A 26,717-nucleotide genomic window follows, 5' to 3' on the forward strand; every position below is an offset into this window, starting at 1 on the left:
GAGGAGTTGAATTAATAAATAGAGTTCTTTTAGGGTACAATTCAGCTCACCCCAAGGTGGCACCTAAATTAAACTGAAGGAGTTCTACCCAAAAAGCATCACCTTCAGTGCACTAATTAGAAGTGAGTGACCCCAGGGACACATCCCAGGAGGTGCCACAATCCATGACATGCTCTGGAATCCTGTAGGGATCCTGGTGTTTGGGAACTGGGAACTCTGAGGGCACTGGTCATTCCTGGAGAGCTGCAGGGACACAACCTGTCCCTTCCTGGCAGAAATGCTCCTGTCACAGCTGCCAGACCAGACCTGTCCCCTTCCACCGGGACCTGGAGCAAAACTTTGCCCCGTTGTTGATAGTTCAAGCTGATCTTTATTCCCTGCTGGATTTGTGTGTGTTCCCAACATCTAAAAAAAGGGTCTGTTTTCCTTCTAGGTTCTGCCTGGCACCAGCAATGCCAAAACATCCCACGAGAAAAGCTGTTCCTGCTGCACTTTTGGAAACTGGAGCTTCCAAAATGAGATGCTGAGCATTAGGGACGCAGGTTTTTTTTTTCTGGGATGGTTCAGCCAAGCTCCCAAAACTCTGCAGCAGTGACAGCTGGCTCCTGTCCCCAGAGATCAGCATGTCAGTGGGCACCAACAGCTCCAGGCAAGGGAGAAACATCTCTTCCTCTCGCTCTTCTCCAGGAGGAACACAAAAATTGTTGCTTGGCCTGATTTGGAGAGTGCTGCTGCTTCTGCTTCCCTCCTGCAGGTGTTTTAAAATTCAGCTGTGCTCCTCTAGCTTCTCTGCCCTGTTGGACAGAGGTGAGGGTGAGAATGGAGCTGCTGCATCCCATCCATTAGCCAGGCCAAGGACTGGGCTATATTTTCATCCTCTGCTTTTTGTCTCTGCCTGGTGCCCTTTCAGAGCTGTTTGACCCCACAGAATGTCACAATTCCCCCCAAATGGTCTAAAGTGGGATTGCTGGGTGGGAAATGCAGTGGCTCCACCAGGGCACAAACTCTGAGCTTCTCTGCTCCATTTCCCTGGGCTCTTCTGCACTTGGGATAATTTCATGGAATCTTAGAACAGTTTGGGTTGGAAGAGAACCTAAAAACCATTTCATTCCATGGGCAGGGACACCTCCCACTGTCCCAGGCTGCTCCAAGCCCCGTCCAGCCTGGCCTTGGGCACTGCCAGGGATCCAGGGGCAGCCACAGTCTGAACAACCAGGACCTCTTTGGTTGCTCTAAGCAGCAACACTTCAGAGCAGTGTGACTTCCTCTGGCCAAGGAAATGAAAATGCTTCTTCTGAGGTGGCTAAAAATGGGGAATGTCTTTGCCAGTGTCAGCCCTGTCCAAGTGCAAAATTTACTGTAGGTGCCAGTTCTGATCCCAATTCCTGATCCCCTGTGGCTCTGCCAAAGGAAGGAGATGTTTCCCCTTCTCTGGGTGCCTCCAAGCACTGCTCAGCCCTTGGGTTTGCAGGTCCTGGCAGCTCAGAGCAAAAGGTCCCCAGAGCAGCAGGCCATGGCAGCACCCCCTTGCTCACTGCTGGTGTTACAGTGGTGCCGAGGACTCGCCCCTGGGAGCTCAGCAGAAAACTGGAGAAGCCCAACACGGCTTGTTAGGGCCTTGCCAGTGCCAAGAAAGTCTTTCCAAGGTGGGATGAGGGAAATCAAGGTGTTTCTGTAGGGAAATTCAGCCTGGCCTAGACACTGACCTCAGCACATCCCTCTGCCTGCATCCCACCAGAGAGAGGGGAACCCTCAGTGCTTCATCCTTTGTCCCTGGACAAGGATCAGCTTTGCTGAGGGATGGAACAAGTCTGAGGGCAGCTGTTGAGCTCTCTGTGTGTCCTTGCTCCTCACTCCAAAATAACTCCCTGGCAACCCCAGGCACCAGGACCAGAGCGAGTTTTACAGACACAGATAATGGGATTGGGATGGGATGGGATGGGATGGGATAATGGGATAATGGGATGGGATAATTGAACAGGAACCCATGGGCCTCCTCTCTCACCTTCAAACTCCGTTTGGCAGTTGCCAGAGTTCTCGTTCAAGCTCTCCTCCTCGTTGATGATGATGTTCTCGATGTCCTTCATGGTGAGGTGGTCGCGGAAGGCGTGGTACAGGATGTGCTTCAGCTCCTCCAGCGTTATCCTCTGCATGTCAAACTGTGGGAGACAGCCCAGTTACACCCAGGGATGGGGCCACAGTCCCCAGCTCAGCCTTTATCAGCCTCATTTCAACAGCTCAGCATGGCTTTGTGCTCTTTGGGGCTGGTTTCACTCTGACAGGCAGTGCTCTAAATGCGTGTTGGCACTGGTGGAGCAGCAGAGAAACCCAGCCCTTGCCAGGGATGGCATCCAGGCTGGAGAGGCAGCAATCCAGTCCATCCCAACAAAGAGAAAACCACCTCCCATGAGCCACAACCCTGTTTCTGTCCCCTTTTTTACATTCCTAACCCCCCAGTTGTGTCTGGGTGGGAGGAACAAGCAGAGGACACTTCCCTCGCAGCAGAATTCTGTTCTGGATCCAGTAGGAAGTGCTGCTCTCACACCAACCAAGTGTTAAACTCACAATTCCTGCTGAATGAGAACATTTTGCCCCAGCAGGACATTGGACACATGCAGTTTGTGGTGTTAATTAATCCCTGCTAATGGTGCAGCAGAGAGGAGACACACCATGGCTGCTGTGCAGTGCCAGGGGAGCAGAGATGTGGGAATCCAGGGCTTTCCTCTGGCTGCCCTGGCAGGTCTGGGACCCTGGCAGGGGTCAGGAACCCCCCTGGACAGAGCCCCCAGAGACACTGGCTGTGATCTCTGTCCATGGAAAAGAGTTTTCAATCTTACAGGATGAATTACCAGCTCTGAGTGTTTGATATGAGTAATAATTAAGTGTGGCATGGGTGCAAAAGTAAAATTTTAGGATTCTAGATTAGGGGTCCAAAGGGGACAAGATGGAGGAAATTGGGTGTGTCTTGTCCTTTTTCTTCTTCTTCATGCCCTCCATGTTTCACTGTGGTGTTGGCATTTTTCTGTTGGTTCAGGCTGGGGACACACTGTCCAACGTAGGTAACAGATATTGGCACGTTATTGTAAATCCAGCACAGGTAGTTTGTGGTATTTAATGTTTGTACCATCCCACTGAGGGCAGAGCCCCACACGCTGCCCTGCAGGACAGAGCTGTGGCAGGGCAGCAGAACATGGTAGAGATAAACAGAATAAACAACCTTGAAACCAGCACAGACCAATTATGGCTTCTGCTTTGGCAGTGGGGCTGAAAGACAGAGACTTTCTACAATCTCGGAATCATCAATACCTCAGATTCTGACACAGAGTCTCTCTGAGTTTTGGAAAGAAGGATGGAAATGTTCCAAGCCACGAAGAGTTTTTCTGAGTGCTGCAGAAGCTCCTCCTCTGTCGAGCGCCTCGAAGTGAAGCCCCACAGCCCCAGCAGGGTTTGGGCACAGCAACCAGAGCCCTCCAGGGCTCCTCCACCCACCTGAGCCACCCTCGGGACACCCAGAAAGGCCAAACCCCTCTGGCTCAATGCCCCAGTGGAGGGAGGGCAATGCCAGCTCACAGCTACTTCTGCTGGGAGAGTGGAGATGCAGCAGGAAATTCTCCTTCCTTCCTTCCCCAGCCTGGGGAGAAAAGGACAAACCAGGCAGGACAGGACACAGGGAATGGCCCCCCACTGCCAGAGGCAGGGATGGATGGGATATTGGGAATTGGGACTTGTTCCCTGTGAGGGTGGGCAGGCCCTGGCACAGGTGCCCAGAGCAGCTGTGGCTGTCCAGGATCCCTGGCAGTGCCCAAGGCCAGGCTGGACAGGGCTGGGAGCAGCCTGGGACAGTGGGAGGTGTCCCTGCCATGGCAGGGGTGGCACTGGAGGCGCTTTGAGGTCCCTGCCACCCCAAGCCTTTCTGTGATTTTGATTCCCTGAAGGCAGAAAAACCAAACCCACAAAGTACAGCACAGGCCAGATTTGTACTGGCCTCCAGAATTGTCCCTGAGGCAGGAACTGGAAGAGAATTCCAGGAGAGGTTGAACATCAGCCCTGATGAGATGGAAAGGGGTCACCAGATGCTGAGGGGCTGCTCCTGCAGGCAGGAAGGGACAATGGGGATGGAATTGTGGGGTTGGCATTGCTGGGGCTCAGTTTCAGGTTGGAGTTGCCCAGGATGAAGACTCCAAAGGAATGCAGGATGGGGTGTTGGGTGAGAAATCCTTGGATTTACCCCCATGCAATCAGCACTGCAGGAAGCCACCCAGGAGGGCTGGGAACCCTGGGCAGCTTCACTGCCCCCTGCAAACCTCCAGCAACACCCCCAACACTGCTGCAAGGCAACCAGAGGAATTATCCCAAATTTCCACACCTTCAGTTGCCAGGAGAAACGCTTTTTGTCATGGAACAGGATGTGAAGAGCACAGCTGCTCCCTTTTCAACATTAAAGACAGCAGAGCAGGGCTGGTGAGATTTGTTCATGCACAACAAAGCAGGGTGGAAATTGGTGATTAAATCCCAGGGGGGTTTGCAGCCCAGCTTTGAACTGGGCACCAAGGAGCCACTGGTGACAATGGGGCTCTCACTATTTTTAGCTGAACCCCTGAGGAACAAGGACAGCAGAAAAACCAAACCCATCAGCCCTGCTGTTCACAGAAATGCTTTTCATGTGGACAGAGCCAGAACTTTGTCCCTGCTCTCCACTTCCCTGCACGTTTCCTACAGCAGGGCTGGGATGGTGCAGGAAATGAGTGAAGGGAATTGGAGAAATTGGTGTTTCTGTGGCTGCTGGATAAAACCAGAGGGATGTGTGCAAATCTGCCTGCACACACAGGGAGGGATGCGCATATTGCCGGGCCCAGCTTAAGCCAAGTGCACTCATTTTCCTTCATTAATCCCTTGGAGGATGAATGATTTTGCACCTGAGCAATGAGCAGAGGTCAGGGAAGAAATCCGCAGGCTGAGCAGCTCAGGAGCAATGAGAATCCCAGGATGGGTGGGGTTGGGAGGACTTTAAATCCCACCCAGTGCCACCCCTACCATGGCAGGGACACCTCCCACTGTCCTGGGCTGCTCCCAGCCCTGTCCAGCCTGGCCTTGGGCACTGCCAGGGATCCAGGGGCAGCCACAGCTGCTCTGGGCACCCTGTGCCACCCTCCCAGGGAACAATTCCTGCCCCATATCCCATCCAACCCTGTCCTCTGGCAGTGGGAGCCACTCCCTGTGTCCTGTCCCTCCAGCTCCTGGTGCAGGGTCCCTCTCTGCCTTCCCTGTGTCCCCTCCAGACCTTGGCAGGGGTTGGGGTCCCACCAGCCCCTTTCCCCAGGCTGCACAGCCCCAGCTCCCTCAGCCTCTCAGTCTCTGCTGCTCTCCCTCTCAGCATTGCCACTAAAAAGCCTTTTCAGAGTCTCCTGTGCTCCTGCCTCTGCTCCAGGCTGGAGCACAAGCACAGCTGTGGGGACCAGCTCATCCTCAGATTGTGCCCGCAGTAATGACTTGAGGGGTTTGGGGTCTTCCTGTTCCAGCTAAAATCTGTCTGGAGGGAAGGAATCGTTCTCTTGACAAATGTTCAGCTGCTGCTGCATCTCAAATGTTATGCTAATGGAGAGAGAAATTATCTTTTTAACTTGTTTTGTTGTCGTTTGTATCCTTTAGGAAGTGGAACAACCTCAGATGGGATTCAAAATCACCCTCGCTGTCTCATAGGAGCTGGACTCGATCTTTGGGGGTCCCTTCCAACTCAGAACACTCTGTCAATCTGTGAATTTATGCAGTGATTTTTGGTCTCTGCTTTGCTCCTTGCAGGACAGCCACCCTCCCTGAGCTCTGTCAGAGTGCCCAGGGTGGCTCCAGCTCGGGGCGGGCAGGGACAAGCTCTGCTTGAGCTCCCAAGTAATTCCAATTATCCCTGCTCTCCAACCCAGCAATTTCCCTGATTCACTTTTCAATTACTCTGGGTTTTATTGTGGCAGTGACAGGAACCAGGGAGCAACTCTTAACTTTTATTGACTCCGTGGGGAGGAAAATGGGGACTGTGGCAAGCTGGAAACTTTCTATAGGATTTGTAATTAGGAGAAATCAATGGAGCTGCTTGTGAGATATTTGCTGTGAGCAGTGAAACACAAACTCCAGGTGCTGCTGGGAGTGGGAGCTGTGGAGAGCACCAGAACTGGGCACTGCAGCTCCCGAGGGACCCCTGAGGCTGGAGGGTGTTGTCCCATGAGACATCTGGAAGGGAAAGTGGACCTGGTCCAATCTAGCATGACTTAAAATTCCTGCAGGAAATGATTCCCTACCTCAGTTCCTTGAGTCTCCCCAGTGGAAATGTCCCAGATTTGTGTCTGCCTCGCCTGCAGAGCCCCATTCCCAGGGAGTTCTGTGTCCTACCTGGCCCAGGCTCCTCTGCTCCGTGCAGGAAGTGGGAAGAGGTTAAATGCTGGAATAGCATTTCTGATCATTTAATGTCAGCTCAGCTTTAAAACAAAAGAATGGGAGGCTTCTCTCTGGAATCCCAGGGTGGCCTTGCTGCCCTGCAGGGGGCTGAGGTCAAGGGGACCCTGCAGTGACAGGAGCAGGGCCACTCTGAGGACCTGCAGGGTCTTTTAAAGAGGTGGGACAGGCTGCTCTGGCAGGGAGGGTTTAGCTGGGAGAGCACTTAGACCCAGGTTTATTTTAGGTTTATTTTCCTACATAAACCACTTGGAAGGGTCAGCTGGAGCTGTTGAGGGCTCCAGGTGGAGCAGGATTGTCTCATGGTCTGGAAATCAATTCTGCAACCCCAAAGAAACAGTGAATCATTTAGGCTGGAAAATATCCTTGAGTCCAGGCATGGGCCTGACCCCAATTCCAGCACTAAACCAGGCACAAAGCACCATATCTGCAGTGACCCCAAGCATGGCCTAAAGCCCCGTGTCCGTGTTCCACTGATCTTTTCTTCAGGGCAGCCCTGGACAATCTCTGAGTAACAAACAAGGCCCTTGTTCTCCCCTCAGACCTTCTGCATGGCTTGAAGGATCCCAGAGGGGCTCTGCCCACACTGCCACAAACACACAAAACCACCTGGAGTCTGCAGAGCAGCTTTGGGCTTTCTGCACGTGTACAGATGTATTTGTATGGAGAAAAGTATTGTCTTATTATATATTATTATTGTTGTTTTTATTATTACTACTATTATGGTCACTGTTGTTATTACACAATATTAATATTGATATTGATATTGATATTGATATTGATATTGATATTGATAGTAGTAGTAGTAATAGTCATGGTAATGGTAATGGTAATGGTAATGGTAATAGTAATAGTAAATGTTACTTAGAGGGATGAAGCACCTCTCCTGTGCTGGGAGAGGCTGGGAAAGGCTGGGAGAGTTGGGATTGTTCAGCCTGGAGGAGAAAAGGTTTGGGGTGATCTCACTGTGGCCTTCCAGGACCTGAAGAAGCCAACAAGGAAGATAAAAAAAGACTTTGGACAAGGCATGGAGGGACAGAACACAGGGAATGGATCCCACTGCCAGAGGGCAAGGGTAAATGCAATATTGGGGTGGAATTTGGGTGGCCCTGGCACAGGGTGCCCAGAGCAGCTGTGGCTGACCCTGGATCAGTGCCCAAGGCCAGGCTGGATGGGGCTTGGAGCACTCTGGGCTAGGGAAGGTGTCCCTGCCCATGGCAAGTGTTTAAAACTTTATGGTCTTAAGGTTTCTTCTAAGCCAAACCACTCTGGGATATGATGATAATAAATGTTAAAGTATAAATTGTGTACACACACACAAAACAAATACATATATATGTATAAATGGGACCTATGAAATAGTTTCCAAATGTCCAGGCACATCCCTCTCCAAGCCCCTCCCAGCCGGCAAGAGGGAGCAGCGCTCCACCCATGATGGATTATCCCCTCCTTGGTGTGGGAGGGAGATGTGGGCAAGACACGGTCCCATCCTGGCTGGGGCTGAATCCCAGCACTGAGAGCCCTGCCCTCCCTGCATGGTGTTATCCCATCCCATCCCATCCCATTATCCCATCCCCATCCCATTATCCCATCCCCATCCCATCATCCCATCCCATTATCCCATCCCCATCCCATTATTCCATCCCCATCCTATCCCATTATCCCATCCCATCTCATTATCCCATCCCCATCCCATCTCCATTATACCATCCCCATCCTATCCCATTATCCCATCCCCATCCCATCCCATTATCCCGTCCCCATCCCATCCCATTATCCCATCCCCATCCCATTATCCCATCCCCATCCTATCCCATTATCCCATCCCATCCCATTACCCTATACGATTATCCCATCCCCATCATATTGCCCCATCCCATCTCATTATCCCATCCCCATCCCATCCCCATTATCCCATCCCATTATCCCATCCCCATCCCATTATCCTATCCCCATCCCATCACATTCCCATCCTATCCCATTATCCCATCCCATCCCATCCCATCCCATCCCATCCCATCCCATCCCATCCCCACACGGGATCAGCAGGGAACACCCCTGGCATTCCCCAGGGATCTCTGGTGTCCCATCCTGCTCCGGGCTGGGCTCCAACACCCCCTTGCTCCCAGGGATGGGGCATTTTGTGGCTGTCCTGTGCAGGGCCAGGAGCTGAACTCGATGGTGCTTGGGGATCCCTTCCCTTGGGATATTCCTCAATACTCAGTGGGGTTTGGAGCATCCCTTAAAGCTGCTGTGACACCTGGGACAGGGCTGGTGTGGCCCCCACGTGTCTGCCAGGAGCCCACGGGGACACATTTGGCTCTGGAAGATGGGAAATGCTGCTGGAATCGCTTTTCCATCCAAGAACAAACCTGGAGTTGTCATTCCCACCCAGGAGATGTCATTCCCACCCTGGAGATGTCATTCCCACCCTGGAGATGTCATTCCCTCTGCTGGTCTCACCCCCTGGTGAGGCTGCTCCCAGCCTTTCCTAGATCCAGATTAATTTTGGGGTGATGATTTAAGCAGGGAAAGGGTTTTTGGATGTGCCTCCACTTCCCAGCTGGGATCTAATGGTTCTTAAACTGGGCTGAGAGGAATAGGCCCCCTGACAGGCACCACCTCCCCAGCAAACACAGCAGGAATATTCATGCTGGCCTCATTCAATTAACTTGAAATCGTTTAGCAAACCACGGAGAAGTGGTGGTTTGGTGGTTTTTAAATTAGAGGATGCTCAGGGGCTGCAGCACAAATTAAGAGGCCCCAAACAATTTCTGTGGTGTGGGTTTAGGGCTGCCAGGCTGATCCTAATCAAAGGGAATCCCTAATGAGGGCTGCACCTTCCTGACCTCCTGGCAGGCTTGGAGGAGCCTCTGGGGCAGCAAACTCCTCACAGCTAATGAGGCTAAAGCTGAAAATTCCCATCTGGCACCAACCATCTTCTGCCTCCCCCCCCAAATCTGGAATTCTCATGGATTCCTGTCCTGGGCTAAATCCAGCAGTGGGCTGAGGTAAAACTGCTCTGATGGTGCTGTCTGTTCTGACATGGAAATGGCAGGTGGCAGCCTCAAAATGACCAAAATAATTTACACCTCAGGAAAAAAAAAATTAAAAAGAGGCAGGATTTCTCAGTGTAGGACATAATAGTTGCTAAATATTTGTGCAAAAATCTCCAGAGATATCCTGTAATATGAAATCCCGTGTCCCTCAGCAGGAACAGGATTGAGACCTGTTCCTGGAGTGCACAAAGGACTGCACAAAGGCTTTACAGGGCAGACCCAGAACTGCTGGGGGGGACTTGAGGCATCCTTGGCACTGCTGGTGTGCTTAATGAAAAATAATAACAATGAGGCAGCAAAGGGAGCCTCTAATGCTGCTGTGCAGCACCAGCCACAGCCAAGACAGAATCCAGAACGGGTTGGGCTGGGAGAGACCTCCAAATTCATCCCTGCCAGGACAGGGACACCTCCCACTGTCCCAGGTGATCCCAGCCCTGTCCAGCCTGGCCTTGGGCACTGCCAGGGATCCTGGACAGCCACAGCTGCTCTGGGCACCTGTGCAGGGCCTGCCCACCCTCTAAAGCAAAAGGAAAAATAGAAAAATCCCAGAGTTTTTATTCTCTACTTCCATCAGTAGGTGATGTTCAGCCACTTCCCAGGAAGGACTCCCAGCCCCTGGATTTTCCCCAAAGGCAAACATGGTAAATAACAAATTCTCCCTTTCCTCCTACTTTTCTTAGCTTTTATATCTGAGCTGACACGGTCTGGAATATCCCAGGACCTCAGGACTGGCACCTTCTCATTTGCAAGACATGAAACATTGAAAAGACATTTTTTTAATTTTTTTTTTTCAAAGTGAGAAATTCACCTAAAGCAGGAGAAATTTATCTGCGCAAGGAAAAGTCATCATTTGTCAAAGTGGCACTTTGTAAGGAGGAGGGAGAAATAACAAGTGTGAAATGCCAGCCATTCCTGACATTGCTGATGGGGCCCAGAGGTGACAGAGAGGAGATGGAAGTGCCACCAGCAGTGTGTCCCAGTGGGGCCTGCCCAGTGCCCAGCAGCTGCTCAGCCAAGGCACACAAACACCGATTTTGGGGCCATTTCCCAACTCCCCCCACGCTGTAGGGCTGCAAAACCTCTCCCTGCTGCAGCTCAGTTCAGCAATTCCAGAGCACAGGATGGGGAAATTTGGTGCTCAAAGGACAGGAAGGAAGGACAGAAATTATTTGAATATTTTGAATTTGTTTCTCTCTGTCACCCTGTGCTGGGATGTGGATTTGTCTTTCCTTATGTTTGCCTGTTGTAATTATTTTTATGCCACCTTTTGCTCTCCACATAGCAACCATTGTTTGAACTAAGATTAATTCAGCTGAAAACCACGACATCAAAACCAAAGCCTGGAGTATCTGTTCAGTTACTCCAGTGCAGGGAGTCCATGATTTTTTTCCTTGCCATGCTACAAACAAGGTGATCACTTCTGAAGTCCCCTCCAGCAATTCACTTGGCATTTGTGAGCTCCTAGCAGCTACCAACAACAGAGAGAGAGCAGAAAACACAGAGCAGCTGTCAGTGCTGAAAAATAAACTCCAGCAAAGTGATTTGAATGCCTGACTCAGTCTGCACCAAGGAGGGAGCACTGGCACCTCCACACTGGGATAAACGAGCAGCTTTTCCTGCAGGGAAGCTCAGCAGCCCCAGGGAAAGCAGGAGCAGAGCTGGGCCCCCAGCACAGGTGATCCCACAGCAGAGTGCAGGAGAAATGTGGGGGGAGCTCACCTGGGGAACTCCTCCTGGGGCCAGCAGGGATGCTGCAGATTGGGAACACTTTTGGGAGCTCCATGGGCTTGTTTGGAGCCCACTGGGAATGCAGTGGGAGCCTCCCAGCAGCAGCTCTCCATCCCATTATCTGCACCAGGAACACGGCACAGGTGGACCCAGGGGTTCCTCAGAACAGAGGACACAGCAGCTGGAGCAGGGCCAGTGAATTTTCCTTCCCTGCCTTGTCTGGACTGCCCAATCATCAGATTTTGCTGTGCTACATCACAATAAATAAATAAATAGATAAATAAATGCCTTTAGATTATCTTTTATCTCGGGGTGTCCTTTATGGCAGATCTGACCATGAGTCTCTGGGGAGCTGAATGTAGAATCACAGAATATCCTGACTGGAAGGGGCCCCTGGGGATCACCCAGCTCCTGACACCCCAACAATCCCTCCCTGGGAGCTCCTGGAGCTCTGGCAGCTGTGCCCATTCCCTGGGGAGGCTGGGCAGTGCCCAGCACCTTCTGGGTGAAGAACATTTCCCTGAAATCCAACCTTGCCCTGTCCCCAAGGCAGGAGAGCCCTGCCCCATGCCAGCTGCCACCTTGGAGCAGCCCCAGCACGGGAGAGAGCTCTGACCCAGGCCTGGGACATCAGGCTGCTCCTTGCACTTCAGCTGGCATCAATTAGAGAAATATTTGGCTCAGTGACACTTAAGGGCTCTCGTCCCACTAAAATAAACTGAATAAATTGTCGTGTGGCAGCTCAGCTCCTCCACCCTGAGCCTTGCTGAAGCAGGGACAGCACCTGGGGCAGATCACAGCTGGGCTTCCCAAGCCAGCCCAGCACGTCTGGGATGGAGCAGCTCTGCTGGGGTGAGGCTGGCAGGGCTGGGATTGTTCACTGGACAGGGACAGGCTCCAGGGTGGCCTCAGAGTGGCCTTGCAGGGCATGAAGGTGCTGACAGGAAAGATGGGGAGAGACTTGGGACAAGGGATGGGGGGACAGGACACAGGGAATGGCTCCCACTGCCAGAGGGCAGGGATGGATGGGAGATTGGGAATTAGGAATTGTTCCTGGGAGGGTGGGCAGGCCCTGGCACAGGGTTCCCAGAGCACCTGTGGCTGCCCCTGGATCCCTGGCAGTGCCCAAGGCCAGGCTGGACAGGGCTTGGATCACCTGGGACAGTGGGAGGTGTCCCTGCCATGGCAGGGGTGGCACTGGGTGGGATTTTAGGTCCCTCCCACCAAAACCATCCTGGCACTCTGTGCTGATAGATATGGAAAATGAGCTTTATGCCACACTGAAATCTCCCTCCCTCACTGATTCCTCCTGACACCAGACCATTCCCCTGGCAATAATTCTCTATTTCTCTTTATCCCACTGGGTCCAAGACCTCATCTGGAGCCTTATTGATATTTCCTCTGCTCTGCAGGTACCAGTCCACCACCAGCTCCACCACCAGCTCCACCACCAGCTCCAGAAAGTCCTTTTTTCCCTTTTCCTTGGTGGCACGTGTCAAGTTTTCTGTTTTCCCCGCTCACAGCCAGCTGCCTTTCCCTGCAGGAAATCTGTGCTCCCTGGCCAGCTGCTCCAGCTCATCACTCCTGTCATCCCTGACACTTTTCCTGGCTGCTTCATCCTGGTTGGAAATCCCTCGGGAGAGAGAAATCTTCATCTGGTGAGGGTTTGAGTGGCTCCTTTTCTGCCCCTCTTCTGCCCCGTTTGGCACAGCCACACTGAGGGGAAGTTGTGCTTTGCTGCCCTCCGAGTGTCCCCCCCTCACCTGCTTTGTCATTCTTGGGCTCCCCCAGTTTTTGCTGCCCTCAGAATCATTTCACAACAGCTGATTTCACCAAGGAGAGGGTGAAGGAAAGCAAAAAGAACAATCTAAGATGCACCAAGAGCTCTTTGGTAACTCAGAATCGCTGAATCCAGAATGGTTTGGGTTGGAAGGGGCTTTAAAATCATCTCCTGCCATGGGCAGGGACACCTTCAATAGACCAGGCTGCTCCAAGTTTGCTGTTTCATCATCTCTGTGGTCCCCTCTGACCTGCCCATTTACTGTGGATTAATTTTGCTGTCAGTGCTGAAGCCAGGCTGAAATATCTGCTCTCTACCTGTGTGTGTCAAGTGCACCTGGATTTTATCAGAGAGATAAGGTGAGCAGACTCTGTCATATCTGCCTGGGCATCAAAACAGGTCCATTTTTCACTGATTTTGTTTTTTTTTCCAGTAAAGACAAATGTGGGTCCTTCAGGATTTTGTTTTGGTTTTGGTTTTGTTTAAATTCCATTTGTGTTTTTTCTTTTCTGGCAAAGTATTCGGTTGAATAAAATTGACATTTAGGCAACAAAAGTTCACAACAGACTCTGCCACCTTCTGTATTAAAGCCTTTCTTTCTCTTTGCACACTCTGGTTGGAGAAGCTTGATGTTGCTGTTGATTCTCCAAGGGAAAAGCTGGGAAGAGCTGCAGGGAAAGGAGTCCCTGAGCCCCCAGAACTGCTGTGAGTGTGTGTGTGCACATCCATATCCATCAGAACTGATGTAATCAAAAGGAAGGCATTGCAAAATATAATTTTAAGCAGTTTGCAGCATTCATGCATAATTTTCAAATTCTTTGGGAAGAGAGAAGTTATCAGAGTTGACAAGGCAATGTTATATGCAGTGAGAAGGAATGAAACTTAGTCTTCAATTGATATATTCTGTCAATTAATAAAGGAATGGATATAAATGAGGTGTTCAGGATCTGGGAGAACAAAGGGGAATCTGCTTCTCTCAGAGCTTAAAGAGCCAAAGCAACACATGCTGGAGGAGATGGGAAAAGACACCCTGGGAACAGGTGTTAGTGTTAGCTGCTCTTTAGAGGTGCTAATGAAAACTCCCTGAAATTAACGGGATCACAGGGAATCCTGAGGATTCGATAAATTTTCGGGATTTGGCTGTGTAAACCTGACATGCCTCCATCAAGGAAATGTTATCACTCCTCGACTCAGCCCTGCAAACAGCTCCGCTGAATTTCCCTGAGCTAATTGCTCTTTAATAGTTTGTTGTGTGAGCACTCGCTAATTACAAGTCAGGCAGCTTTGTGAAAACACATCTGAAATATTCCTACAGGTGAGGAATGGGTTTGGGGAAGAAAGAGATTTCTGACAGAGTGTGGTTTGTGAGTCTTGGGTGATCAGAAGTCCTGCTTCAAACACCAGCACTGAGGCAGAGAGTTGTCATTGGACATAAATAATTCATCAGGTGAGGAGATCCAGGTAGTTCTGGCCTCACTCTGGGTGCTGCATTTGAAATTAAAAATAACCCAACTCTTTATGCTGTTGTTTCTTAATTCTTGCAGGTTTCCCTCAGACTCTGCCATTTGGGCCCAGTACAGGACGCAGATGTTGTGATCCCAGACTGGAGCATTCCCACAGTGACGGGGAACAATGACAGAGTAAAAATTTAACTGAGTAGAAATCCATTAAATTTCAGTGAAATGTGCTACTTTGAGCTTGCTAACATAAGTAAAATTTGCTGTTTAGTCTGGTAACTACAGCACTAGCAACGTTACCTCAGCAAAGGAGAAAAAATGCAAATTTACAAGCTAAAAAGATAAGAGATAAGAAAGACTCCTCTGACCTCTAAACAGACAGGGCAGAGTGACCCAGGAGTTCTTTCTGTGCTTTCTGACAAAAACTGAGTACACGTGTAACCAGCTGTAAGTGTAACGCAAAATCAGCAGAATGAATATGCATGAACCTATTGTGAAATCCTATGCATATGAAAATTAGTTCAGGGTAATAAAAAAGGATCGGGAGTTCTCAGAGGTGCACATGTCCATTGAAGGGCAATGAGTCCCCACATGCGTCCAGTGCTGCAATAAAAACATCCCCATTCCCTACAAATATTTATTGGAATTGTGGGGTTTTGATTTTTCAGCCGTGTTTCAACAAGAGGAGCGGCCTCAGGCTGGGCCAGGGCAGGTTTAGATTAGAAAATAGGAAAAATTTCTTCACTGAAAGGGTTGTCCAACAGTGGTGGAATCCCCATCGCTGGGAGTGTCCAAGAAGTGTGAATGTGGCACTCAGGACATGGTTTAGTGGTGACCATGGTGGTGATGCTGGGTGATATTTGGGCTGTTCCAGCCATCACCACCCTCACATTGCCTGGGGGAACCTTCCATCTCCACAGTGCCCCAACACCACCCGTGGCTCTGACATTCAGATGTGGGGAGGCCAAGGCAGAGTCATGAACTGGTTTATTAAGTCACAGCACAAATTCTCACTGACGAGCTTAGCAAAAAGTAAAATTAAATAAAACAAGTGCTAAAAATCCCAACTCTGTCTGCTTTTTTTGCCTCAGGCTGGGCCAGGGGAGGCTCGGGGTGGAGATCAGCAAGAATTTCCCCATGGAAAGCATTGTCAAGGGTTGGTAGGAGCTGCCCAGGGAGGTTTGGAGTGCCCATCCCTGGAGGTGGCACTCAGTGCTGGGGACAAGGTGGGGATGGGGCACAGGGTGGGTTCAGTGATCTTGGAGGGATTTTCCAGCCCCAACGATCCAGGGATTCTGTGTGGTCCATGAGGTTCCTTAGGAGACACAACAGCAATCCCAGCAAACCCAAAGGGCAGAGGAAGTCCCTCCCACCCTTATATTGCATTTCTTTCTCTAACTTCAGCCTGGACTGAGACTTCCAGATCGGTGGAATGGGATAAATTCCTGGGAAAATGCAGACTTTGCTAACTACAGAACAAAAGGAAAGGCAGAAGGAATCTCCAGACATCATTAGTCCTGATTGTAATTTATGCAATAAAAATTAAAAGTGATGGCTTAAATTGGAATTTTCTGTTGCCTCTGGGAGGATCAATTGGAGTTTTTATCCCACTTTTAGATGCTAATGGTGCAATCCATCACTCCAGGGCCATTGTGGGGCAATGGTGGTGTTTGGAGGTCGATGAGAAGCAAATTCCTGATGAAGTATTGAACTCTGGAAGAGGAAACATTGAATATTGGAAGAGGAAACCTTGAATGCTGGAAGATGAAGGAGATACAGTGCTGGCTTTCAGAGAACATCAGAGCTCGTTTTCTCCACTGGTGGTGGTGCAGCTGTTGGGTCTGGACTGCTGAGGTTCAAGACCAGGGTCTATCACAGCTGCTGTTTGCTTATTTCATGGAAAGGAAAAAGAGCATAATGTTCACTTTTATCATTCCCTAAACTCCTTCTCTCTCTTTGGGAAGAAGTTTTCCTCCTGGTGGATGTAATAACCCATGGATGGACACGTGCACGGGCAGATTCAGAGCAGATGTCAGGGGGAGAATCCCACCTTCACTGCAGAAGGGAGGAAGAGAGACCTTGATTGGATAATTTGCCAAGTTATTTTGGGAAGTTCTGTGAACTTCCAGCACATCCAACTTGTGCTGTCAGGAAATTTCACACCTTGCAGGAGAAATGCTCTCCTTGGGCTTGCTCTGAAACTGTCTCCTGTTTCACTTGTACCCTCCCCAGCTCCAGTCATCACCTTCCCAAATTCTGACATAGAAAAGATAACCCAGTTATCTTTTTCTCCACCTAAGTTTCTTCTTTTTATCCACTTAAGTTTCTTCTTTTTAGCCTCCAGAGTTTCCACTTGAGGAAGCACCTTCTGGAATTTATGATGGTTTCCTCCTCATTAACTTCTCCCATTCCACCATCTCCCTTCCAGGACACGGTGGAGCAGATCCCAATGACACCCAAGAACTGAACACACACACCACAAGCTGTTTTTCCCCTATTCCTTTCTCAGCCTTCCCCAGTTTTCCACTTGCTGAGGACTGAGCCAACATTCTCATGGATCTGCTAAAAAGAACTGCAGGGTCCCATTCCCAAATGGTGCCAGTCCTCTCTGAGCTCATGGATGCACATTTGGACAAGGTTTGGTGTCACTCTGTGTTTATTTTGCCCCGGAAGGAGGGCACCAGGGATGGGCATCAAGAACAGCAACTTTCTCCTACAGCCCATGGAGCATCCCAGGTGTTTTCCACACCCTTCTGCCTGTGCCTGTCTCCCAACAGTGAGGGGAACACAGACCTGGAACCAGCCTGGCCACCATCCCAAAGGAGAAATCAGCCACCTTCACCCTGGAGACAGCTGTCCACTGGCTCACAGCTCCCACAGGAGAGCAAACCTGCAGGAGAAGGCCCTGGGATGGCAGGAAAAGGAGCACAATCCCTATTCTGGTGCAGCTGTCCAGCAACTGGGTGAAACTGGAAGCCCACTGGAAATGGCCCTGCTAGTGTCTTGCTCCCTTTCTCCATGCAGTGGTTCCCTTCCCTCAGTGCTCGCTCCTACAGCTGGAATTTTAATTCTCATGGGGTTTTAAGCTGGAAAAGCACCAGTGTCCTCCCTCCTCTCCTGTCTAACCCAGGTAGGTGTTTATTAATACGCAACACAGGGATTTACCTCTTCAGGAAAAGCTGCTGACCCAGGAGTCAGGATTCCCACCTTCTCTGTGCACAGTGTCCATAAAATCCCACAGTGAAGAGAAAGCTCTGCCCCAGGATTGCCTCTGGCTTTGGGAGGATCTGGGATGGCTCCAGCCTCGGCTCCTTACCAGACTGATCCTTCAGCCTGCCTTGTCTGATCCCTGCTGCTCCTGGGGTACCAAATCTGCTTTTGGATCTCAACCTGCCCACTGGAATGTTGAGGAGAAACTCCAGAAACTCCATGCTGGTCCTGGATAAGGAAAGGCTGCTTCTCAAGTAGCTCTTCTCAGTTTGAATCTGGAACAAGGGGAGTTTTAAGGTCCCTTCCTGTCCAAACCATTCAAGGATTCCATGATTTCATGGTTCTGGGATTCTATGATTTCATAATACTGTGAGTTCACAGTTCCATGATTTCCTGATGCTATGATTTCATGATTCTATAATTCTATCACTCCATTATTCCATGATTCTGTGATTCTGTGGTTCCATGATTTCATCATTCCATGAGTTTGTGATTCCAATGTTGTATGATTCTATGATTCCATGATTTCATGACTCTGTGATCTCATGATTCCATGAATTCATGATTCCATGATTTAATGAGCTACATTTTACATTTTGCTTGAATCCAGGGACTGTTGGGCCCAGTGGGTTTTTACATTTTGGAGAAATGGGCTGGTAGGAATTACACTGGCAACAACCAGGAAAACCTGACACCACCTGAGTTTTTTGTCTCCACGTGAATTTTTTGTCTCCTTACCCATGGAAATGCGGCTCATTTGAACGGATAACACAGCTCATTGATGTGAGCTCATCCCTTTGTCCCATTGTGTTATTTTATACCAACCTCTGAACCACCCTGTTGGTCCCAAAGCCTCAAAGTTCACCAGTTTCCAGAGCAATCCCACTTTCCAACCTGCAGTTTAATACTTTGGACTGCACATCCAATTTCCCAGTGGAAATAAAAGGGAAAACCAACTTGTTTCTCCAAGTTTCATTTTGGCAGAGCGCTATCTTCAACTGCTCCACACCAGCTCCAGTTGCTGCCTCAAATTCAGTGTGGGAGGGCTGAGACAGCCCAGACTCCCACAGCAGGCTGGGAGCACAGCTGCAGCTGAGCTCCAGATGTGCTCCTGCTAAATCAGACTGGCTGCAAACAGGGCAGAACAAAGACTGGTGGGATTGGGAAGGGGCGTTTGTGTTGGGTGTTATGAAAGTGGAACATGGATATTATGGATAAAAAAGGCAAACATAAAATCATGGAATCAGGAGTGAATGGTGAATTAATACATTGAGTTGGCATTTTCAGTATGTGAGCAAGGAAATAATGGATTTGGTTTAGGAGGGGGGTTGTTTTTATGCCTTTTATTACTGAGGCTGCTTCCCTGCCTGGCAATCCTCCTGACTTCATCCCCAGCTCCACAGGCACAGGAAAACAAAGCAAAGATGGAGGAAATGTCAGCCAAGCAGTAGGAAAAAGCACCCAAATAGAAAAATAAATCAGCTGAGTGCTTCCCAGGGAGAATGGAGCAGGTCTTCCCATGTGGGAGCCCATGGCCAAGGCTCAGGTAGGAATTAAACACAAATCCAGGTGTCTGCATTGTCTGGGTTATCTGCAAGTGTTGAACACACATCCCAGCAATGCATTGGACTCCAAATCCTGGCTCTAAGCAGAATCCAAGGCACAATGGTCACCCCCAAGGGCAAAAGGAGAGGGGCACAAAATCAAATCTGAAAACACAAAACCTTTCTTTTCCCCCAGCAACCAATGTTTCCTGGTAAAATGACAGACTGGAAAAGGGAATAAATGCTTCCTGGGTGATTTGCAAGGTGGCAAATCCATGCTCTGGCTTCTTAAGCTGGAGATCAAGGAAAGGTTCTTCCCCCAGAGGGTGCTGGCACTGCCCAGGGAATGGGCACGGCCCCAAGGCTGCCACAGCTCCAGGAGGATGCCCAGGCTGGCATTGCTGGGGTGTCTGTGCAGGGCCAGGAGCTCGGCTGGGTGATCCCTGGGGGTCCCTTCCCACTCAGGATATTCCATGACCCTCCTGCTGGCTTTGTGCCTCTGGTCAGGCAGAGCTTTGCCCAGGAACCAGCAGAGCAGGGAAGCAGCAGAAGCTCCTGGGTTTGGAGTGAGCAAAGTCAGCACGGCCCAGCAGCTGCTCCTTTGTGTTATCCCTCCTGATGGCTTCCCAGCCAGGGCTTTCAGCATCCTCTGCTGCTCCCAGCCCTGCTGGAATGCACAGAAAGTTTTTGGATAAACTCACTTTTCAACAAGGTCCAACCTCTATTCCCAGTGTAAGGAAGCTCCAAAGCTCTGCTGGATGAAGTTATTTATAAAATACATGTAAACACACACAATATTTATAATAATCTTCCATTACCCACTCCACAGGCAGCCTGGAACATGCACGTGGAGCAGGTGCCCTGTTGCTCTCTGTTCCTAGAGGATGAGATTTTGCTCTGAAATGTTTCAGAAGCAACTGAGGAACAGATGGGGAAGGAAGCTGCACATGGGCAGCACTAAACCCACCCTGTCTGTGCTAAAAGCTCTTGGTGCAAGGAAAAGTGACAAGCACCGGGACATTTTGGGGCAGCAGCAGCTTGAAAAAAGGAATGCAGCAGGTTGGCAAATCAGGCAGGGCTGAGGAGCTGGGGAAAAACCCCACATTTTCCTGGGACTGAGGAAACACAGAGGTCCAGAACTTTGGGAAATGTCTTTCTCTGCAGGCAGAAGTTTGCTTGTGATGCTGCCACATGGGGACAACGCGAGTTCTGGGTCAGAGAATTTCAGCTCTGAGGCTGGGATCTCTGGGATTAAACCTGCCTGGTCTTCCCACACTGGGGGTGAGGAACTGGGGTAAAAAAAGGGAATCTTCCCTCTGGCAGATCCCACTGGCTCAGCTGTTCAGCCCCCAAGGGTGGCAAACAGAGGCCTTTTGAGGCAGGTGGCACTTCAGGCAGGCTGTGCCAGGAGGTTCTGAGCCAGGCTGGCCCTGTGGTTCTGATGGTTCTGATGGCTCTGAGCCACCCCAGAGCAGGTGACCTCACTCCTGAGCCATCCCAAAGCCATCCTCCCATTCCATGCCCTGCCAGGGGGGTGGCAGCAATAACCCCACATCCCTCAGCATCACAAAGCTCAGCTCCTGTGGGGTTTGTTTCCAAGGAACGCTGAAAACTGGAGCATCCATTACACCTGGGAATCATTGTAATTTAATTAAAATTTTATCTTGTTGATCCGATCATATCCTCAAAGCAGCCCCAAGCTCTGCCTGTGTGATCAGATCAGTGCCTGGGATTTCAGGAGTCCTGCTCCCCTGGCAGCTCATCACAGCCTGAGACTGAGGGGATGTGAAATTCCTGCTTCCTGCAGAAAGATGGAACCTGCAGCACTTGGATTGATTCCCTACAGAGCCAGAGGAGAAAGGGAACGAGGGAAACAGAGAAACCAGAGCAGTGGATGTGTCCAGGTACAGGCAGTGCCACAGGCAGGAGAGGCTGCTGCAAATGGAGCCCCAGGTCTGTTCTGCTTGGAAAACAGGGGGATTTCTATTCATTGAGTGGCACATCCAAAGGAGAGTTGGAATCACGGGGTCTGCAAACCCCAGCATGGGCAAACCTGTGCCTGTGCTGAGGGGAAGACATGAAAAGATTGCTAATTAAAGCCATTCACTGATTGACTTTTCCCCTGAGCCGAGTGGAAATAACTTCCCAAAGCCCAGGCTCCTGCTCCCTCCGTGCTGGGGCTCAGCAATTCCAGCAGGGAAGGAAGTGATCAGCAGATCCCTCTGCTCTGACAGCTGAGTTCATTCCTCAGGCAGAGCTGCCCCTGGGATTCTGCTCCGTGCTGGGTGTTCACCCCCTGATCCAGCCTTTTGTCACCTTCCAGGTGCTCCAGGAGTGCTCTGCCTGCACAACTCTGGCCCTGTCACTTCTTCATGTGGGGCTTGCCCTCAAGCAGGGGTTGGTCTTCATCCCCATAGACTGAAAATCTGATTTTCTGGGAAATATTTCCATCTTTGGTACCTTCCCTGCTCTAAAGAGAACAGAGACTTATGAATCACTGGGGTTCATCACGTTGAAAGAATGTGACTTTTTATTGTCAGTGATATTTGAAGTATTTAAAGTTTGAACATGTCTTGTTCATGCTAAAAGGGAACGGGGCTTCATCATTCCCCCACCCACGGTGACCTGCACGCTGAGAGGGAGCGCTGCTGCCTCCTCAAAGGCACTGCAATTGTCATTGCCCAAAAGATTCTGCAGTTTGGCAAAACTGGCTAAAAACAAGGGGCTGAAAGCACCCTGACACTGCCCCCACCTCGTACTGACTGGGGAGTGGTTTCAATCAATGCTCAATCAAGGTGTCATTTATTGCTGTGATCCAGCAGTTCAGCAGCTCCTGAAATCCCATTCCACATCTCCAGCATCCAGCCCCTCCTCCTCAGATTCCCATTTCAGTGATAGGTTCAGCTGGATGGATCTGTTTGTGCTTGATGTTCTCCTCTATCTCCTTCCTGCCCTTTGCTTTGGCTTTAGGTTGGACTTGATGATCTCAAAGGTCTTTTCCAACCTTAATGATTCTCTAATTATGAACAAGAAACGTTTCCATCCCTGCACTGAGCTGAGCTTCTGACCTCTGAAGCTTTTCAGATGCAGCAGCAGTGATCCAAGCCCTCAAAATCAGGGATTTTATCTATTCTGAGTTACAGAAAAGCCTTCTCAATGGAATTCCAGATCTCTGTGCAATTTTCTGTGCAATTCATTAGTTGGGATGTGCTGGCTGCACCTGCTTGGGGTTTGTGCTTCAAGAGAGGGGCAGGTTGTTTGAAATGAGCTCTCTGCACACCCAGTGTGAGCACAACAGGAGCTGCTGATTCTCCAGAGCTGTGTCCTGCTTCCCAGAGCCAGGCAATCATGGAATCACAGACCGATGGAATTTGTACATCTCAGTGAAGCTGGGGCTGCCCCTGGATCCCTGGAAGTGTCCAAGATGGGGCTGGGAGCACCCTGGGATAGAGGAAGAGGCTGGAACAAGGTGGGCTTTAAGATCCCTTCCACCCCAAACCATCCCATGATTCCTGGGATCTCCTCCTTCCCCCCTTTTTAGTGAAGGAATTAAGGAAGATTCCCAGACCTGACCTGATAAAGCTGCAGCAGTGTCGGGTCCAGAGCCATCATCATCATCACTGTGTCACCAGCAGTGACAACCACCAGGGGCTCCTGGGGTGAAGGGCCGTGATGGGGACAGCTGCCAGCCAGGACAAGGAGTGTCCCCACCCTCTGTGTGACCAGAGCAGCCCTGGCCATGGCAGAGAGGGCACAGAGGGTGAGGGGACCCCACAAACAATGACCCAGGAGTGACAAAAGGCCGCCTGAAGGCTTAAAGGGGATTTCACTCAGCCTCCCCCCAGCCCCTCGGGGGCTCTGCCAGCAGCTGAGGGCAGGGGGAGCATTGCTGGGGGAGCATTGCTGGGGGAGCATTGCTCCTGCCAGGGTGTGGGAATCCAGAGCTTCCCTCTGGCTGCCCTGGCAGGTCTGGGACCCTGGCAGGGGTCAGGAACCCCCCTGGACAGAGCCCCCAGAGACACTGGCTGTGATCTCTGCCCATGGAAAAGAGTTTTCAATCTTACAGGATGAATTACCAGCTGTGAGTGTTTGATATGAGTAATAATTAAGTGTGGCACGGGTGCAAAAGTAAAATTTTAGGATTCTAGATTAGGGGTCCAAAGGGGACAAGATGGAGGAAATTGGGTGTGCCTTGTCCTTTTTCTCCTTCTTCATGCCCTCCATGTTTCACTGCGGTGTTGGCATTTTTCTGTTGGTTCAGGCTGGGGACACACTGTCCAATGTAGGTGACAGATATTGGCACGTTATTGTAAATCCAGCACAGGTAGTTTGTGGTATTTAATGTTTGTACCATCCCACTGAGGGCAGAGCCCCACACGCTGCCCTGCAGGACAGAGCTGCGGCAGGGCAGCAGAACATGTGAGAGATAAACAGAATAAACCACCTTGAAACCAGCACAGACCAATTATGGCTTCTGCTTTGGCAGCGGGGCTGACAGACAGAGACTTTCTACAATCTGGGATCATCAATAGCACAGATTCGGACACCAGGGGAGCTCCTGCTGGTCACACCAGCTGTGACCCACAGCCAGGGAATGGTTCCAAGGCCAGCATTTCATGGTGCAGGTGCTGAGGGAACCGACTGCAGCTTTAATTGCAGGAGCAATTAAAGTCAATCAAATGGCACAGGAGGCTCTGAAAGCAGCCACAGGCAGGTGGGATCATGTAAATGATCCTGGGCAGGTTTAAGGTCTCTTAACGAGGTCTGTGATGACCTTGGTGAGTAAGGACTGGGATGTTTCTGGTGTTGTGGAAAAGACACTTTCAGGGAAGGGAAGTTCAGAGCTTTTCCAGTTTCACATTCACAAAACATGAATAAACATGATAAAGTTATCATAATAAATATAATAAAGTTACCACATTACCCACAAATTTCTGAGACGCAACAAACTCCCCACCACAGAAGTTGTCAACTCTTGTTGCAATTCAATTTTTAATATCATCCTGTGTCTCTGGAGGAGGACAGAACACTTCCAGGGTGTTTCCTCCTGCAGATTCCAGGCCTTGTTTTCTATAAATCCGATTTTTCTTGCCTTGTTTTGTGAGATGGGACAGCAGCTCCGTGCCCGAGCAGGGGCACAGTGTCAGGGCTGATAGCTGAAGTCAGCACTGATTACCCACACCCGGAAAAGAGCCGGGCTGGAAGTGGAGAGAGGATTAGAATCATTCCCGGTGCATTTTAATGGCCTTTAATCAGCCACTCCAGGCTGATTACCAAACGTTTCCTCTGAGTGTGCATGGCTGGGGTGGGCTGGGGCTCAGCTGCCCTAATTGAATTCCTGCTCAGCAATCAGAGCTCAGCTGGCTCCAGAGCTGTGCAGGTGGGGACAGGAGAGGATTCCTCAGGGCTGGGGGCTCTCCCAGCCATTGCTCCTTCCCTGCCCTGTCCTGGCAGAGCCCTGGCTGTGGGAAAGGAGCAAAATTCCTCCCTGGGAGGGTGGGCAGGTGCCAGAGCTCACCCTAGGTCAGGGGTGGCTGTGTGTGGTGGAAAAGTCTCTCCTCCAAACTGTGCTTCCAAAGAAAGGCTCAGCAGTCTCTGTTGTTTGGTCTCAAGGCAGTTTATTGCAAGTTATCTAAAAGATTTTCTTCTCTGGCTGCTGTGGTTTGCTCACAGCTCAGGCAGAGGCACACACACACCTTGACATCCTCTCTGACTCCCGACTGCTTCTTCTCTCCCCGCCCAGGGCTGTGCTGTCTTTTATATGGTAAATTACATGTTACATGGGTACAGTTTTTCCCCAATGCCCATTACCTATATTAAATGGTGCTTTTCTATCTTTTATATGGTACATTACGTGTTACATGGGTACAGTTTTTCCCCAATGCCTATTACCTATATTAAATGGTGCCTTTCTACTCTAAACCAATCTGTGAGTGCCAACATCACCAAGAACATGGAGGTGAGGAAGGAGAAAGAGGGAGGACAGGGCAGGCCCAGATCCCTCCATCTTAAACCTCTGACCCCCATGTACAAAACCAAAACCCCCTGTACAGCACTCAAAAATTCTTCCCTCTACTTTGTGACTACTTCTACTATAATATCTAAACTTTTGTGACTTCTTGTTCTTCCTTCAAGGTTGGTAAATCATTCCATGGCTCAAATCCAAAATCACAGCTGTTTCCAGCTGCCTGCCAGGGTCTCAAATGCTTCTGACCTGGGCCCGGAACATCCAAAAATGTCTGAGGGACATTTTGAGTTCCGACAGGCAGGCCCTGGCACAGGTGCCCAGAGCAGCTGTGGCTGCCCCTGGATCCCTGGCAGTGCCCAAGGCCAGGCTGGACAGGGCTGGGAGCAGCCTGGGTCAGTGGGAGCCACAGTAGTGAGGTACTACCATGGAAATACCTTTACAAACCAGGTTTGCAGGTCCCTGTCCCCAGCCCTGGGGACACCTGCCCCACTTCAGTGCATTTCAGTGCCAGCCTGGCCACGTGTGACAACCCCACGGTCACACAGGACAAACAACTCTGATCTACAGAAATCAAAACCCCACATCAAACACCTCCAAGTCATTTTCCTTTGGCCCAGTTCTCCATTTTCTGTTCCAAAGGATACAAGAGAAACCCCGTTTGATTTGTTTGCTGAGAAGCAGGCCCCAGATAAATGAGGGTGTTGTGCCACTGCTGAGTGAAACACATTTTAAACCCGCTGATGAAAACCAGGCACGTATTCAGGAAAAACAGGGCAGGAATTCTGGGTCTAACAGCAATTTCAAAGCCTTTGATCAAAGTCCCACTTGGGTAAAAAACAGAGGGCAATTTGAAGGGAATTGGGTTCACAAAAATGTGTTGGTTATTCCCAATCATCAGTGTAAATATTCTCTGAGGTATCACACACCTACCTGGTGAAAAGCCCAATTCAGCATGGGAGGAAGGAGCACAGCACACACAGAGCAGGCTCAGCTTTTCCCTTCATTCCCAAGATCCTCATTTTGGGAAATTTATACCAGCATTTCCCTGCCTATGCCATGCCCAGCATGAATCAAGATGTGAACCAAAACACAAACCTGAAATTGAAATCGAAATCTTCCCAACAAGCTGAGATCACACCTAAAGGTTTGGCCCGGGGTACCAGGACATGTCCCCTGCCAGCCCCAGAGTGGGTTGGGATTGGTTTTGGCACAGTTTAGGAGCTGCTGTGGGCCAGTTCAGCCCTGTCCCACACCAGTTTGCCTGTTCCCTACCCAGCACTGATCTGCTGGGGTTTTTCCCCAGATCAAGTTTAAACTCGGATCAAAACCAAACTGAGCCCCCGTGTTCCAGAGGAAGTCGAGGAAAGCTCAGAAGGGGCTGAAGGTGACAAAGCTCAGGGACAGCAGGACAGAGGGGAGGCTTCTCTCCCCCCTCCTGGCAGGGCTTTGTTCTCTTTCTCTGCAAGTTCACAAAACAACCCTGGGCAAGAGGTTTTCTTTTCCACGCCTATCCTGAGCTGAACCAGC

General features: G+C 50.3%; 1 protein-coding gene across 5 annotated transcripts in view; it reads right to left on the bottom strand.

Annotated features, from left to right (window-relative positions):
- CALN1 (calneuron 1) overlaps nt 1-26,717 on the bottom strand; it is a 153,261-nt gene that overhangs the window by 10,961 nt on the left and 115,583 nt on the right. For all 5 annotated transcript variants that reach the window (XM_072937192.1, XM_072937195.1, XM_072937194.1 and 2 more), the window contains 1 exon segment: nt 2,006-2,159. In XM_072937192.1, the coding sequence (XP_072793293.1) occupies nt 2,006-2,159 (154 nt within the window).

This window comes from Taeniopygia guttata, chromosome 19 (assembly GCF_048771995.1).
Source record: "Taeniopygia guttata chromosome 19, bTaeGut7.mat, whole genome shotgun sequence".
Lineage (NCBI taxonomy): Eukaryota > Metazoa > Chordata > Aves > Passeriformes > Estrildidae > Taeniopygia > Taeniopygia guttata.